General features: G+C 52.1%; 1 protein-coding gene across 3 annotated transcripts in view; it reads right to left on the bottom strand.

Moving 5' to 3' along the window:
• Positions 1–3,665: 3,665 nt before the first annotated feature.
• Positions 3,666–18,825, bottom strand: part of LOC142501072 (peptidyl-prolyl cis-trans isomerase F, mitochondrial-like) — a 67,741-nt gene continuing 52,581 nt past the window's right edge. For 2 of the 3 annotated variants that reach the window (XM_075610384.1, XM_075610386.1), the window contains 3 exons: positions 18,450–18,546; positions 7,578–7,653; positions 3,666–4,058 (listed from right to left, as the gene is read on the bottom strand). In XM_075610384.1, coding sequence (XP_075466499.1) covers positions 3,923–4,058; positions 7,578–7,653; positions 18,450–18,546 — 309 coding nt within the window. In that variant the 3' untranslated portion in view covers positions 3,666–3,922. Of the gene's footprint in view, positions 4,059–4,388; positions 4,490–7,577; positions 7,654–18,449; positions 18,547–18,825 lie in introns of all 3 variants that reach the window. The other variant, XM_075610385.1, reaches the window with a different exon arrangement.

Below are 18,825 nucleotides of genomic sequence, written 5' to 3'. Positions count from 1 at the left end.
CTCTGTGTTTAACCACTAAAGGTATTCACTTTTACATCACCGCTGAAGCTGATATACTATTCCTCACAGCCGACGAGGCATAATCTAAAGATACCGCTACGTACATTGATCTATCCTCACTTTTGTGAGTATACAATTCATAGACCTCGAGAAGACAATTACACTTGCACTATTAGATTTATATTTTTTGTCTTCACATGTTTGCGCTTCCCAACGACCACTACCTCTTCATACTCACCTGGGATTGAGAGAGCAATCCTTCACTGGGTTACAGCAGCATCCAAAGAATTCGTTTGTATCACTACATTTATATTCAATTTGTATGTGAAATGTTAATACTGTGTTAGCACGTGTTTTAATTATAAGTAGAGCACCACTATTGATATATATTTCCTGCACCACAATGAGTGTCAGACTGGTATTTCTCCAGCTTAGTTGCAATAGCCAGATACAAATCGGCAACACAACAGCAATCAGCTTTTTGTGTTACAATTTGGCACAATAAGCTAAGTTTATGTTTACAGCAGCAGTTCTACAGTATAGTGAGACAGAATTGTAGCTACAGGTATTACTATAATTGATATCTATATACAGTGTTCGACAAACCTATACATTTGCTCGCCCAAGGCGAGTGGATTTAACCCCCGGGCGAGTAAATATTGGCCCAAGCAGCACACGTTTGGTACTAGGTGGCGAGTATATTTTTTTGTGTGGCGAGTAGATTTTTTGGTGATTTGTCAACCACTGTCTATATATATAAAAATGAAATTTGTTTGATTGTTAGTAGATGTGGGAATTCTCATTGGTCCCTCGGTCCGCCCGCCCATGCCCCGCCTCCTCCAAGGCTCTCACTGGCCAAGAGGTACGCTGACATCACGGACACACCTACTCCACTGTGACACACACACATACTGGCACAGAGTCTCACCATACCCCCTGAGACTGTCACCCGAGACTCTGAAGCCTAATAGCCTCGAGACTCTCTCCCTGCAGACTCACCCTACACATCTGGGATCACCCCTGCGGACTCACCCACCCACCTTGGTAAGTTTAACCCACTTATCACACAAACCGCCTCTGCTGTCCACCCCCCCTACCTCACCACTCCCCTTACTGTCACAAATCACTCCCTCCGCCTTCCTGTCCGCTCCGCGCTCAGCAGCACGATTACTGTCTGCACTGCTACTGCCCACATCTGGCCCCATCATCATCACCCTGTCGCCCGCTACACGCTCAAAATTTCCGGCTTCCCGCACGCTCCACACTCCCTCCGCCTTCCCACACGCTCCGCGCTCAGCAGGCCCCTTACTTCACACACTTAATACTTCCCTCCCGCTCATCCACCCTAAATTTACGCCTTCCCGTCCGCTCCCAAACGCACGATAACATTAATTGTACACCTTCCATGCACCTGTGACAATTTCGCCTTCACACCCCCTCCGCGCTCACCAGCCCGCTTGGCGGCACCGCTACTCTCAAAAAATGGCTGCCTTCCCTCCAAACAATGTCCGCCTTCCCACCAAACAATGTCCGCCTTCCAGCCCGCATGTCCGCCTTCCCGCACACAACACCCTCTTCACGCCCGATAACTACACACCTTCCCGGCCGATGGTCTGAACACTGGCGCCGCCTTTCCTACCCCCAACCCCCCTCCTCTCCCCACCTGCATAAACCTCCAAACTTGCGTGCTGCCCAACATCCATGGACGTGCTGCTGGCCAAGAAGAGCTCTGCCCTCAACTCTTCTCTCACCCCGCGGCCCGGCAACAAAGGTGAGGGAGAAACGGGAGCGCCGGGGAGGGGGGGTGGAAGGTGCGCAATCCGCTTCTCCTCACCACCCGTGGGGACCGCCTCACCTCAGCGGGGAGCACCGGGGAGGGAAAGGGGCGGGAAACGCGCAGGGAACGGGGGAGGGAAGAACACGAGCAGGGGACGGGGGGGAAGAACACCAACAAGGGACAGGGGGGGAGGAACACGAGCAGGGGACGGGGGGGGAGGAAGAACACGAGCAGGGGACGGGGGGGAGAACACGAGCAGGGGACAGGGAAGGGGGAAGATCACGAGCAGGGGACGGTGGAGAAGCACACGAGCAGGGGACAAGGGGGGGGGAAGAACACGTGCAGGGGACGGAGGGGGGAAGAAAACGAGCAGTGGACGGGGGGGGAAGAAAACGAGCAGGGGACGGGTGGGGGAAGAAAACAAGCAGGGGACGGGGGGAAGAACATGAGCAGGGGACGGGGGGGAAGAACATGAGCAGGGGACGGGGGGGAAGAAAACGAGCAGGGGACGGAGGGGGAAGAAAATGAGCAGAGGACGGTGACGGTAGAACACGAGCAGGGGACGGGGGGGGAAGAACACGAGCAGGGGACGGGGGGGAGGAACACGAGCAGGGGACTGGTAGGGGGGAGGAACACGTGCAGGGGACCGGGGGAGGAACACGCGCAGGGGACGGGGGGGAGGAACACACGCAGGGGACAGGGGGGGGAACACGCGTAGGGGATGGGGGGAGGAACACGAGCAGGGGACGGGGGGGGAGGAACATGAGCAGGGGACGGGTAGGGGGGGAGGAACACGTGCAGGAGACGGGGGGAGGAACACGCGCAGGGGACGGGGGGGGGAACACGTGCAGGGGACGGGGCGGGAGGAACACGCGCAGGGGACGGGGGGGAGGAACCGGGCAGCGCCGGGTCTCTCAGCTAGTATTACATATTTGCTAGTCACACACAGACTCTTGAGACTCTCATTTGCATTTTTTTTAGAGTTAGTTTAAAGTTTGAGTGTACAATTTGCACTATATATTTTTTTTAAAGTAAATACAGATACAAGTGCCCTATATATGTTCAAAGGATCTGTTCTTACATTTTAACCCACCTGGTACTCCAGCTTGTTTCTGTGCAAGAGATGTGATTGATTAATAAACATGCACACCACCCACCCTGTGTTTGAGCTAGGAGTGCACCCAATAAAAGGATATTTTCCCTCCCCTCTCCCCTTTGTGATTCCAAATGTAGGTCCTGCAGTAGCTGAGAGAAGAGGCTATTACAGAGCTCTGAGAACCTTCCAGTACATATGCCATATTTGGTTTTTATGTATGGAGTTGTGGGCAGTTCTATGACATCTGTTTGAAGCTGCAGGACCTAATTTGGAATAGAAATACAGCTCAACCCCCTTATAACGCTGTGCTTGGGGTCCAAAGAATCATATCGCGTTATAAGCAGATCGCGTTAGAAATAATGTACAATTGTATGCATTGTACAATAAAGTATTTAAGATACCAATAATCGTGTTGTAAAGTATTCATAGATACAAAAATTGGGAGCCGCGCTTGCATCGCGTTATAAGCGGATTCGCGTTGTAACGGGGTTGAGCTGTATATAGTAACAGCTGATTCAAGGAATATCTGGATAAATATATGGCAGTTGTAGCTGAAGAGAGAGACAGGCGGCAAGGCACAGAATGATTGCTTCCACCAGGATGTGAGAACATAGTGATTCCACCATGAGGGCTGAGAGACGTGTTAAGATCTGGAGAGATGAGGATCAGGATTTAACATCAAGATACCAAGGGGGTCTACATAAACATTTCTTTTTGTGTGCAAAGACAAGAATGCCGAGTTATGTTGTGCTGGAGTAATTTATAGAAAAACCAGGGCATTTAACAGCAAGCATGCATTGAAGTTTTTATTTTTCAGTGAGTACTGTTATCTCAACATTCTCCCCCTAGCACAGAAGATCCCTCTTCAATGAGGTGCAGTAAAGACTGCACCTCTCAGAAAAGGAGTCCCAGTGCTCTAAAAACCCCAAAGCCCTCCTTCCTATACCATTTTCTTAGCCATGCATTAATCTGCCATTCTCAGAAATGTATTATTCACAGCTCCGAGCTGGTTAGGATGCAGTGAGGGATGGTGGGAGAGCCGGAGGGGGTCAGGCCAGCTGCCCGCACTCTGCGATGACAATTCTTTTGCTGGATTTGCCACTCCTAGAACCAAAACTCTCCATTTGCACGGCCGCGTCGAAGCCGTCAATAATATAGCCAAACACCACGTTTTTATTGTTCAGCCTGAAATAGGAGAGGGATAAAGACATTAGAAGCAACGACACTGGTGGGAGGTAAAAGTGGTCCAAGGCTGGAAGTGTCTCCGTGCACTAAAAACAGGCGGAACAGTGACGAGAAGCCTATTGGTTGCAGTTCAAATGGTTTTTCTAGATATATTTAGTTGGGGACGGGGAATAAATAACCCAACAAAGTGCCTGTACAATTTTGTGTACCCCGTCAGTGCTATAATATTTGTTTCACATGTAGACGTGGCTGGTTCTGGCTACTCATCTGCCCTCAATAACATGTAAGTCCTGGTAGATGCAGGTACTGGGAGGCCCATCTTGGATTTACCCCTCCCTTCTGCAGCTTTCTTTATTGGCAGGAGTGGATGTGGGACTTGGTCTGTGCGTTGCCCAATCGTTGGTGCAGACCTTGTGCCCTCCCCTTCTGCCCTAAGGAAGAGACAAAACCTAAATTGTAGTGAGTCTGTGGGAGAGTTCTTCCCAGTTCCCTGACGACGACCGGTGCAGCGCAGGGGAGGTGAACACCGGAGCTGCACAGGAGGGGGTGGGAATGGAGCTGTGCAGGGGGAGGGGAGCGGAGAAAGAGAGAGGAATGATAGGGAAATTTTAATCCCGGGCAAAGCCGGGTCTCTCAGCTAGTCTATACTATAATTCTAAATTGGATTCCGTCTGTTTGTCCGAAGCATCAGAATCTCAGAAATGGCACCACGTAGCACAACAAAACTTTCACTGCACATTCTGCTGCGAATTTGTAGGTCAACGCAACTATTTTGAGCTTCCAATGTGACTCACCTCCCAAATTATGGACATTCAAATTTTCCCTGTCCAACAAATCTGTTAGAGCAGGAGCGGGGGGCGGGGCTAATAAGGGAGGGGCGTATCCTTGCCTGGATCGGGGCTGTGTGTATGGGTCTCTGCGTGTGTGATGTGAGATGTGGGGGGGTGAGATGTGCCAGCGGGGGGGTCAGATGTGCCAGCGGGGGGGTCAGATGTGCCAGCGGGGGGGGGGGGGGGGGGTGGGAGGGGGGAGATGTGCCAGCGGGGGGGGGGGGGGGGGAGGGGGAGATGTGCCAGCTAGCGGGGGGAGATGTGCCAGCTAGCAGGGGGAGATGTACCAGCAGGGGGGGAGGAGTGCCAGCTAGCGGGGGGAGATGAACCAGCCAGGGGGGTGGGGACATGTGCCGGCAGCAGGGGGAGATGTACCAACGGGGGAGGGCGGGGAGATGTGCCGGCAGCAAGGGGAAATGCCACAGCGGCGCGGGGAGATGTGCCGCCAGCAGGGGGGGAGGGCGGGGAGATGTTCCGGCAGCAGGGGGAGACACACACAGACAGAGACAAATCTCACCCGCACTACATCCAGCAGCGGGGAGGGGGGGGGGGGCCCGGGGAGATGTGCCGGCAGCGGGGGGGGACGACATTTATTCAATATTACATTCCCCTGGCGAAGCCGGGCACAATAGCTAGTTCTTATATAAAGAGAGAGGAGACACAAGAGAAGCACAGGGGGTGAAACCAAAAGCATTCACTGTGACTGATGCTTCTTACCGGCCTCTCAAAAAGGAAGTTTCTCAATATAACCCAAAACAACTGCAGTGTTTTAGTTTGGCTGTTTCCTAGGTCTAGAGCAGGAGTCCGCAAACTGGGGGGCGCGAGATTTTCTGGGGGGGGGAAGGGCAGTGTTCACAGAGGCCTTGCGCTCTTCCCGGCAACATTCAAATTAAATGCCGGGGGAGTGCGGGAGGCCTCTGTATAGTCCCTAACCTGCTCTCCGTAACCTTCTGGTGAAGCGTTGCCATGGCAACACGGCATCAAATGATGCAGCGGAGACACATGACGTTGCCATGGCGTCAGAAGCACCGGAGAAAAAGGGGGAGAGAGGGCATGCCAGCGGGGGGGGGAGGGGGGTAGAGAGAGCAAGCAGGGGGGAAAAGCAGGCAAAAAAGTTTGCGCACCACTGATCTAGAGCAATATTTTCAAACGTGGTTCCTAGGAATCCTTGGGTTCCCCCAGACACCCCGAAAGCGTTCTGTGCAATATTCAGGTCATTTGAAACTTGCACCAAATCCAGAAGAATTTACAATGCATCTGATCTCAGGCGCGCTATTAGAGAGGGTTGGGGTTCCTTACAATAGATCTGATCTCAGGCGCGCTATTAGAGAGGGTTGGGGTTCCTTACAATGCATCTGATCTCAGGCGCGCTATTAGAGAGGGTTGGGGTTCCTTACAATAGATCTGATCTCAGGCGCGCTATTAGAGAGGGTTGGGGTTCCTTACAATAGATCTGATCTCAGACGCGCTATTAGAGAGGGTTGGGGTTCCTTACAATGTATCTGATCTCAGACGCGCTATTACAGAGGGTTGGGGTACCTTACAATAGATCTGATCTCAGATGCGCTATTAGAGAGAGTTGGGGTTCCTTACAATAGATCTGATCTCAGACGCTCTATTAGAGAGGGTTGGGGTTCCTTACAATGTATCTGATCTCAGACGCGCTATTAGAGAGGGTTGGGATTCTTTATAATGCATCTGATCTCAGACGCGCTATTAGAGAGGGTTGGGGTTCCTTACAAGACATCTGATCTCAGACGCGCTATTAGAGAGGGTTGGGATTCCTTATAATGCATCTGATCTCAGACGCTCTATTAGAGAGAGTTGGGGTTCCTTACAATCCATCTGATATCAGACACGCTGTTAGAGAGGGGAGTTGGGGTTCCGCAGAATTTCACAATATAATTATAGGGTTCCTTAACCAAAAAAATTACAAAGTTAGAAACAACTGGTCTAGAGGAAGCTTCGTTCATTAAAGAGTCAGCCTTTGCTTTCAGAAAGGGGAATAGAAGTCCTAATGACAAAAGCAGAGAATAGCAGCCTGCTCTTACAGCCCAGTGCGAGAATGCAGGAAATATGGTAACAAAGCTCTTAGAAATAGGTGGGAAATTATAGTAATAAAAGAAACAAATACCAGGGTTGTCCATACCCACTTGGAGCCAACAACAGGTCAGGTTTTCAGTATCCCTTCTTCAGCATAGGTGGCTCAATCAGGGGTGCAGTCAAAAACTGCACCACCTGTGATGAAGCAGGGATATCCTGGAAACCTGATTTGTTGGGGGCCCTTGAGGACTCGAGTTGCCCACCCCTGGTCTACGCACACCGTGGCTTCAGAAACTCCCACAGACATCTGTGGCTGTGCAGGGGTTGGTGGCAGTGCCTGGGTCAGAAGGACAGAGACCCCATTCCCAGCGCCTGGCTGGTATTAACATTGCATGGTAACCGAGTCTATCCGTCTCCCTCTGCAGCTATATACACAGTAGCAGCCCTAGGAGAGGGACGAAGCTTGGGTTAAGACAGGGCAGCCCACGGAAACCAAAAAACAAATGTAAACGTGTCTGCTTCCTAATTGGTAGGCCACATAACAGACCACTGAAGAGAGGGATTTTTATACAGTGTGTAATACATCAGGTGATGCCTAATCCCCCCCCCCCCCCGTGTCAGCACCAACAGGGGAGAACACACTCACCATTCAGTTTTTGCAGTACAGATATAGAACTTAGACCCGTTTGTGTTTCGTCCCTCATTGGCCATCGAGAGGACTCCTAGGAGAAGACAATCAAGATAATTAGTTACATTGCTTCCAGTTAACGATCCATTGTATCTGAGACCAGGGGGGGAGGGCAGAGAGAGACCAGGGGGGGAGGGCAGAGAGAGACCAGGGGGGGAGGGCAGAGAGAGACCAGAGGGGGGCAGAGAGAGACTGGGGGGGCAGAAAGTCCCTCTCACATCTCCCCCAGTCCCTCTCACATCTCCCCCAGCCCCCTCTCACACATCCCCCAGTCCCCCTCTCATCTCCCCCAGCCCCTCACACCTCCCCCAGCTCCTCTCACACCTCCCCCAGCCCCTCTCACACCTCCCCCAGCCCCTCTCACACCTCCCCCAGCCCCTCTCACACCTCCCCCAGCCCCTCTCACACCTCTCCCAGTCCCTCTCACATCTCACTCAGTCCATCTCACATCTCCCCCAGCCACTCTCAAACCTCCCTCATATCTCTCCCTCCCCTCCTCCATGGCTCCCTGGCTGCACACAGGCGGGGGGAGATGGTTTGCAGCTGCAGAGCAATCACTTCAGTCAGAGCAGGATGTGAGGAGCTCTAGCTGCAGGCACCGGAAGTTTCGGGTCAGACAGCTGGATGGCGCACCTCCCCTGCAGTCCTGCTCTGCTCTGAAACATGTGATTCTACTGCCGGTTAATGCACCGGTTCTGCAAACTTGAAAAATTCCACGAACCGGTGCGAACTGGCTGAATCCCACCACTGCACACAGCTTATGCCTTCCCTGGAGGAGTTTATTAAAAATGAGATGTCATCTACTGTACATACTAAGAGTTACATGTGTGTAATTGTGGCACGGAGACACATGCAATGAGGCCAGATATGTGAGGTTTAGCAGGTAATAAGGATCTAATATCCATTTTAGGGGCAAGATGGTCATACTTGGTCTCGTTGCATCCATTATGACCGCCTGAATCTACTGATGTGACTCACGTGTGTCTAGGTCAGGGGTGGGGAACCTTTTTTCTGCCAAGGGCCATTTTGATATTTATAAAATCATTCGAGGGCCATCCAAAATTATCAACTTAAAAATTAGCCGCTGTATTTGGTGAAACATTTAATGAACTCACCACTAATGTGATGTCTGGAACTGCTTCTCTTTGGGTGACTGACTGACTCTTGGGTGGTGGGTGACTATGACTGACTGTGGGTTGGTGTCTGTGCACACGCAAATGCACACGCACACACACAGAAATCGGGCAGGGGGTAGGGAAATCAGACTCTCAGACCCACTCTCTCTCTCAGACCCTCAGACCCACTCTCTCTGTCAGACCCTCAGACCCACTCTCTCTCTCAGACCCACTCTCTCTGTCAGACCCTCAGACCCACTCTCTCTCTCAGACCCACTCTCTCTCTCAGACCCTCAGACCCACTCTCTCTCTCTTAGACCCACTCTCTCTCAGACCCTCAGACCCACTCTCTCTCTCTCTCAGACCCACTCTCTCTCTCAGACCCTCAGACCCACTCTCTCTCTCAGACCCTCAGACCCACTCTCTCTCTCAGACCCTCAGACCCACTCTCTCTCACAGACCCTCAGACCCACTCTCTCTCACAGACCCTCAGACCCACTCTCTCTCTCAGATCCTCAGACCCACTCTCTCTCAGACCCTCAGACCCACTCTCTCTCAGACCCTCAGACCCACTCTCTCTCAGACCCTCAGACCCACTCTCTCTCAGACCCTCAGATCCACTCTCCCTCAGACCCACTTTCTCTCAGACCCACTCTCTCTCAGACCCACTCTCTCGCTCAGGCTCTCAGACCCACTCACAGACTCTCAGACCCACTCACAGACTCTCAGACCCACTCTCTCACCTTCAGACCCACTCTCTCAGACTGTCAGACCCACTATCTCTCAGACTGTCAGACCCACTATCTCTCAGACTGTCAGACCCACTATCTCTCAGACTGTCAGACCCACTCTGTCAGACCCTCTCTCTCTCTGACACACTCTCTATCTCTCTCAGACCCTCTCTCTCTCAGACACACACTCTCCCTCTCCCTCTCCCTCTCAGACACACACTCTCCCTCTCCCTCTCAGACACACACTCTCCCTCTCTCCCTCAGACTCCCTCTCTCCCTCAGACACACACTCTCCCTCAGACACACACTCTCCCTCAGACACACACTCTCCCTCAGACACACACTCTCCCTCAGACACACACTCTCCCTCAGACACACACTCTCCCTCAGACACACACTCTCCCTCAGACACACACTCTCCCTCAGACACACACTCTCCCTCAGACACACACTCTCCCTCAGACCCACTCTCTCTCACAGACCCTCAGACCCACTCTCTCTCTCAGATCCTCAGACCCACTCTCTCTCAGACCCTCAGACCCACTCTCTCTCAGACCCTCAGACCCACTCTCTCTCAGACCCTCAGACCCACTCTCTCTCAGACCCTCAGATCCACTCTCCCTCAGACCCACTTTCTCTCAGACCCACTCTCTCTCAGACCCACTCTCTCGCTCAGGCTCTCAGACCCACTCACAGACTCTCAGACCCACTCACAGACTCTCAGACCCACTCTCTCACCTTCAGACCCACTCTCTCAGACTGTCAGACCCACTATCTCTCAGACTGTCAGACCCACTATCTCTCAGACTGTCAGACCCACTATCTCTCAGACTGTCAGACCCACTCTGTCAGACCCTCTCTCTCTCTGACACACTCTCTATCTCTCTCAGACCCTCTCTCTCTCAGACACACACTCTCCCTCTCCCTCTCCCTCTCAGACACACACTCTCCCTCTCCCTCTCAGACACACACTCTCCCTCTCTCCCTCAGACTCCCTCTCTCCCTCAGACTCCCTCTCTCCCTCAGACACACACTCTCCCTCAGACACACACTCTCCCTCAGACACACACTCTCCCTCAGACACACACTCTCCCTCAGACACACACTCTCCCTCAGACACACACTCTCCCTCAGACACACACTCTCCCTCAGACACACACTCTCCCTCAGACACACACTCTCCCTCAGACACACACTCTCCCTCAGACACACACTCTCCCTCAGACACACACTCTCCCTCAGACACACACTCTCCCTCAGACACACACTCTCCCTCAGACACACACTCTCCCTCAGACACACACTCTCCCTCAGACACACACTCTCCCTCAGACACACACTCTCCCTCAGACACACACTCTCCCTCAGACACACACTCTCCCTCAGACACACACTCTCCCTCAGACACACACTCTCCCTCAGACACACACTCTCCCTCAGACACACACTCTCCCTCAGACACACACTCTCCCTCAGACACACACTCTCCCTCAGACACACACTCTCCCTCAGACACACACTCTCCCTCAGACACACACTCTCCCTCAGACACACACTCTCCCTCAGACACACACTCTCCCTCAGACACACACTCTCCCTCAGACACACACTCTCCCTCAGACACACACTCTCCCTCAGACACACACTCTCCCTCAGACACACACTCTCCCTCAGACACACACTCTCCCTCAGACACACACTCTCCCTCAGACACACACTCTCCCTCAGACACACACTCTCCCTCAGACACACACTCTCCCTCAGACACACACTCTCCCTCAGACACACACTCTCCCTCAGACACACACTCTCCCTCAGACACACACTCTCCCTCAGACACACACTCTCCCTCAGACACACACTCTCCCTCAGACACACACTCTCCCTCAGACACACACTCTCCCTCAGACACACACTCTCCCTCAGACACACACTCTCCCTCAGACACACACTCTCCCTCAGACACACACTCTCCCTCAGACACACACTCTCCCTCAGACACACACTCTCCCTCAGACACACACTCTCCCTCAGACACACACTCTCCCTCAGACACACACTCTCCCTCAGACACACACTCTCCCTCAGACACACACTCTCCCTCAGACACACACTCTCCCTCAGACACACACTCTCCCTCAGACACACACTCTCCCTCAGACACACACTCTCCCTCAGACACACACTCTCCCTCAGACACACACTCTCCCTCAGACACACACTCTCCCTCAGACACACACTCTCCCTCAGACACACACTCTCCCTCAGACACACACTCTCCCTCAGACACACACTCTCCCTCAGACACACACTCTCCCTCAGACACACACTCTCCCTCAGACACACACTCTCCCTCAGACACACACTCTCCCTCAGACACACACTCTCCCTCAGACACACACTCTCCCTCAGACACACACTCTCCCTCAGACACACACTCTCCCTCAGACACACACTCTCCCTCAGACACACACTCTCCCTCAGACACACACTCTCCCTCAGACACACACTCTCCCTCAGACACACACTCTCCCTCAGACACACACTCTCCCTCAGACACACACTCTCCCTCAGACACACACTCTCCCTCAGACACACACTCTCCCTCAGACACACACTCTCCCTCAGACACACACTCTCCCTCAGACACACACTCTCCCTCAGACACACACTCTCCCTCAGACACACACTCTCCCTCAGACACACACTCTCCCTCAGACACACACTCTCCCTCAGACACACACTCTCCCTCAGACACACACTCTCCCTCAGACACACACTCTCCCTCAGACACACACTCTCCCTCAGACACACACTCTCCCTCAGACACACACTCTCCCTCAGACACACACTCTCCCTCAGACACACACTCTCCCTCAGACACACACTCTCCCTCAGACACACACTTTCCCTCAGGCACACACACACACACACACTCGCTCAGACACACACACACACTCGCTCAGACACACACTCTCCCTCAGACACACACTCTCCCTCAGACACACACTCTCCCTCAGACACACACTCTCCCTCAGACACAAACTCTCCCTCAGACACAAACTCTCCCTCAGACACAAACTCTCCCTCAGACACACACTTTCCCTCAGGCACACACTCGCTCAGGCACACACACACACACACACACACACTCGCTCAGACACACACACACACTCGCTCAGACACACTCGCTCAGACGTACACACACACTCTCTCTGACACACACAGGGGGAGGGAAATCTGATTGGGGGGGGGGGAATCGGAGCAGGTGCCCTCCGCAACTGCTTCTCGGTGTGGGGAGAAGAAGGATCGTGTAAGTGCGCAAGGGGGGGGGGGAGTCTGAGCAGTTGGGATCGGAGCAGGTGCCCTCCGCAACTGCTACCCGGTGTGGGGAGGAGGGCAGTGTAAGTGCACGTGGGGGGGAAGGGGCGGAGCAGGGGGAGATCGGAGCAGGTACCCTCCACAACTGCTGCCCGGTGTGGGGAGGAGGAGGAGAGGCGGTAGTGAGTTGTGTCTCTCCCACCGCAGACTCGTTCTTCTATCCCCCAAGCCTCTTATACCCCCTTCCCCCCCATCCCCCACTCCTCTTATACCTTCTCCCCCCCCGGAGCGCTGCTTACCCGCGCCGTCCTGGTGATACTCAGGTCCTTCATCACCTCAGGTGGCTGCTGCCACACACAGACAGTGACACACAAACACAGTGACCGTGACACAGACAGTGACACAAACACACACAGTGACAGTGAGACAGTGACACACACAGAGACAGTGACACACACACACAAAGTGAGAGTGACACACACACAGTGAGAGTGACACACACACAGTGAGAGTGACACACACACAGTGAGAGTGACACACACACAGTGAGAATGACACACACACACACACACACACACAGTGAGAGTGACACACACAGTGAGAGTGACACACACACATTGAGAGTGACACACACACAGTGAGAGTGACACACACACACACACACAGTGAGAGTGACACACACACACACAGTGAGAGTGACACACACACACAGTGAGAGTGACACACACACACACACAGTGAGAGTGACACACACACAGTGAGAGTGACACACACAGTGAGAGTGACACACACACACACACACACACACACAGTGAGAGTGACACACACACACACACACACACAGTGAGAGTGACACACACACAGTGAGAGTGACACACACACACAGTGAGTGACACACACACACACAGTGAGAGTGACACACACACACACACACACACAGTGAGAGTGACACACACACACAGTGAGAGTGACACACACACACACACATAGTGAGTGACACACACACACACACAGTGAATGACACACAAATAGTGAGTGACACACACACACAGTGAGAGTGACACACACACACATACACACAGTGAGAGTGACACACACACACACACAGTGAGAGTGACACACACACACACAGTGAGAGTGACACACACACACACACACACACACACACAGTGAGAGTGATAGACACACACACACACACACACACACACACAGTGAGAGTGACATACACACACAGTGAGAGAGACAGTGACACACACAGTGACAGTGACACACACACAGACACACACACAGACAGACACACACACACACACACACACACACACACACAGTGACATTGACACACACACACACACAGTGACATTGACACACACACACACACACACAGTGACATTGACACACACACACACACAGTGAAATTGACACACACACACACAGTGACATTGACACACACACAGTGACAGATACACACACACACACACACACACACACACACACACACAATAAGCCCACCTCTGTAAACACACACACACACACACACAGTGACACTGACACACACACAGTGACAGATACACACACAGTGACACACACACACACACACACACACACACACACACAATAAGCCCACCTCTGCAAACACACACAATAATAAGGCCTCTCCCCCCTTGGGGTGGGTAAGGTGCCTGGGAGGGGGTATGTGGGTTACCTGGGGCCCGTGGATGGGCTGCTGGAGCAGCATGGCCAGTGCAGCTGAGACTGGCAGGCCCGCGGAGCCCAAAGGGAGGGACAGAGGGGCGGAGCCTAGCCCGGCATTACTGGAGAGAAGGGAGGGGGCAGTGCTGTAGGAAGAGGCGGGCCAAAAAAAAAAATCTTGGCAGAGTGACAGCACGGGCAGCCAATCAGGAGAGGGGGAGTTTTTTTTAAAAAATAATGTTTTTTTTGTTTCAATGCTTCCAGGGGGCCGGACCAAATGATCTCGCGGGCCTTACACGGCTCGCGGGCCGGACGTTCCCCACCCCTGGCCTAGGTACTAGAGAAGGGAAGTCATGAGTGTGTTTATACATGAAGGCAACAAGCTTAAACGTTGTTTGGTAGAAGTTTTATACTCTGTCCTAACACCGTCAATCTCACAGCTGATTTACGACAGGGTTGGTCTTATGTTGTTTCAATGGGGAAAAATAGTACATAAAACATAGCAAGGTATTATGAAAATCAGATTTCAACAGAGGTGTGTTTTGGACCAAACACGTGTAACGGGTATTCCACCCCACCCAATCTCATATGTAATGTGGGTGAGTAGAACATGCAGTGTTACCGGTGTGGTGCGTATACCTGTCAGGCTCACAGGAGGTCTGAGCCTCCGCTAATGAGAGCCTGGGGTGAATCCTCTGGAACGAATCTTCCTTCAGCGCCTCCACCTATGTAGGACTCTAGGGAAATGTAGAATGACCCTAACATAGGAACCCACCCAGAAACCACATACACCAGTATTAGGGATAACAGGTTTACTGAATGAACAAACACGAATAAGGACAACTATTACATCATCTCTAGTATCATCACAACAGTATAACATCCCCACAGTGCCCACAGCCCAACCCTTGTCCCGTGGTCAGCGCTGCCACTATGTGTTAATAGAATGTTATGATCTGTTGGTGCACTTGTAGAGTACCTGCCGAGTGCTCCTGCACTCGGGCCTGCAACTACTTCTCAAAGGATCTGTCGACCTGGATCCCGTCTGATCCGGTGCTGTGAATCTTTGCTTGGGGTCCGCCAGGGGTGATCCCACCCGGGAGATAGTCTTTATCTTTGAACACCGACTTGAGCCCAAGTCGCCTTATGGGAACTGCAGCATCCGCTGATCCCTATCTAACCTTGGCACTACATGACAGGGTCCCTAACCTAGGGCCTGTCCCTGATGTACCGCAACCTGAGGTGACTTGTGGAAAACTCCTAGGGCCTGCGGGGTTAATAACCTGCCCCACTCCCTTATCTACCCAAGTCCCCAATCCTCCCTAACACTAGCTCCTAACTCACTAATCCTAACACTAACACGCCTGCAGCCGACACAGTTCTCACAGTCAGCCTGCAGACAGTAACACACGCTGCACACACACTGCACTCAGTACACGCAGCGTCACATACAACACTCAACACAGCAACCTGGAACCCGCAGCAAACACACTGCACACACTGTGCCTATTTGCCAGTGCGCACAGCACTACCCGCTGTGGCACTGCCAAACCTGCACCTTACATACACTAAGGGCGACCTCCCTATCTAGGGCCGTCCCTTATCAGTTACCCACTAACCTGGTGGGGAGTTGGGGCCTACCTGGAGGGTGAGGGTACCTATCAGGATGCAGGAGCTGCACTCACTCCCTGCACCCTTCCTTCCCCTTCAGCTCCGCTGCTCCAACTGACGTGACTCATGCAAAGCCCGGGAAAATGTATCTCTTTCCTCCAGGGCAGTCCTGCAGCCCTATTGGCTCCTATCAAGCACCTGGTGCCTGCCTCGCTATGCCTCATGGGAATTGTAGTCCCGAGGCCCCTACAATAACATTGAGGCCGCGTGCGTGCCTTCCCTCTGCCTACACAAACCTGTAATGGCCGCCGCAACCTCTCACTAACTTCCCCTACTCTCGCGCGACTCTCCTGCGCCTTCCCTGCCCTCACGCAACTGTTCCCTGGCTCTAGGGTTCTCCCTGCGCATGCGCGACTCTGCCCTGTCTCTCGCAGCCTCCCTGCGTATGCGCGAGCTAACTGGGACGCCGGGGACTCACTGCGCATGCGCGAGTTGAAGCGCAATGGCGGCGCCCTATCCGCCCGGCTCCGGGAGCGCCGGGAGCCCTGAGATGCGCGTGCGGCCTTGGCAACCGGCCGCACGCGTCCCCGGCAACCCCCGAGCCGGGACCTGACCGCCCTCTCCCCTGCCACTGCCGAACGGAGCCGCCATTGGACGCGGCGGCCCCCGCGATCGGCAGTCAGGTGAGGGGGGTGCGGTAGCGCTGGGGAGACCTGGCTACACACGTAAAGTTTCATTTCTGCACCAGTGACCTCTCTGGGAGAAAACCCTGACATATGGTAATGTAGTGTATAGGGTTTTCTGTTTTATCCGGTTATTTTAAGAAACAGTTCTGCATTTACTGTAATTGTATGTTCTTGTAATTCTTTTTCTGTAATGTAAGCACTGTATTTTTATATATATTAAAACATTTAATGAGTGATACTTTGTGCTCTGAATGAACTGTTGCATGCACTGGAGAGAGTATTTACATTTTCGGACATAGTGCATAGTTGTACTATAACAAACAGGGACCTGAGAACCTGGCAGATATATTAATTTACTTAATTCTTAGGTAGTGGCAGCGTATAGATATGATTGCAATTGAGTAAGGGGTAATATTAACTCATTGAAAGTACCTTGCACAGGAGAAGGGCGAGTTGGCTAGAGTAGCCGTGTGTATTAACCCTGGTTATATATCTAAGTCACGTGCTCACTTGTGTGCTGTTTGTGACAGGTGGTATAAGGGAACATATTTAGGGGAGATATTATCCATTTGAGGGACATTTGCGGAGGTGAAAAGTGGGATAGCTTGCGAGCTGTGTATTAACCCTTGTCTCGTGTGCAGGTCACGTGCTCACAGGTGTGGCGTACGTGACAGAGCGTGAGAAGTAGCTGTGGGGGATACACCATGTTTAATAAGAGTTCTGCAGGTTCCTATACAAGTCCGTGTCTTCGCTTTGTTAGGCCTCAGCCAGGATAAATGTACGCTCGCTCTCGAGCACCATGACGTCACGCGCTGAGCAAGCTGGAGCGATTCCTGGCCATTTGAAAAGGGGCTGTAGCGCGCGCGAGGGGGGCGTGGCCGTGACATCACAGAGCTGGTTTGCCCTCATTGGGCGAACCGCTCACGTGACCCGGCCATCGCACGACAAATACAAATTGTTTTGTCTCCTCAAGCAGCGCTCCTCTGAACTCGCATTACACAGCGCTTTCCTGCGCTTCCCCTTTACCCACTCCGCACCCTCAGTTACAGGCGGTGCTCTATAGGTTTTAAATGATAGGTGCTTCCTTTCTGAAATGAATAAAGGTTATATTTTAATGTATTAGTGGCTGAATGCAACAAGGAGGGAAACTTTCTCTTCTGTACGATATACAATTCCCTGTTTGCACCCCTTCAGCAAGTAATACATTTGACTAGCTGAGCAGGGACTTTTCTCTATATTACAGGTTGAGGATATCCCTGCTTCAGCACAGGTGGTTCAACTACCTGTGCTGAAGCAAGGATATCCTTATAACCTGACCTGTTGGTGGCCCCTGAAGACTGAAGTTGGCCGCCCCCACTCTACAGGCTCACCTAATCAAACCTACATGCAAATATCATCTGCACATAGACTACAGAGAGAATAGGATATTGTAGGTCTTCCATTACACTTATTAAATTGTCAGCTCTTCGGGTCAGTGACTCCCTAGCAACCTGTTCCCACTTATGTCTGAAACTTAATGAAAGACAATACTTTGTGGTTTTCCTTTTTGGGAAAGCCCTCACAATTCCCCCTGCCGTCATGTTGCTAACATTGGTTCATTTTGCTCCCAAACAGGAAGTCGGTGTTTGAATCCCGCAGCTCCCATGTACGGGCGGCCTGACAATGAAACGGGCGTACCTGCCCCCGTGTGCTTTATTGTGAAATTCTCATCTGGAAAGCGGCTGCCATATATGGATCTTCCGCCGGTGCCGTTGTTATTTGTGATATCGCCACCCTAAAAATGCAACAAAAAAAAGGATCCCTGATGTTAAAAGGTTACAATTATTTATTTTATTTATTTATAAAATGTTTTACCAGGAAGGAATACATTGAGAGTTACCGCTCATTTTCAAGTATGTCCTTGGCACAGAGTTATAATCACAACTACATGGTTACATTACGTGAGCAGAGTTATACATTATATACAAGACATTGCATGAACAGTTAAATATAATATATATTATAGGAGTATGTAACAGTTACAGACCAGATTAAAATGTGAGACAGCTTTAGT

The sequence above is a fragment of the Ascaphus truei genome, chromosome 8 (genome assembly GCF_040206685.1).
Source record: "Ascaphus truei isolate aAscTru1 chromosome 8, aAscTru1.hap1, whole genome shotgun sequence".
NCBI classification, from domain to species: domain Eukaryota; kingdom Metazoa; phylum Chordata; class Amphibia; order Anura; family Ascaphidae; genus Ascaphus; species Ascaphus truei.
This window is presented reverse-complemented; position numbering and strand designations above follow the sequence as displayed.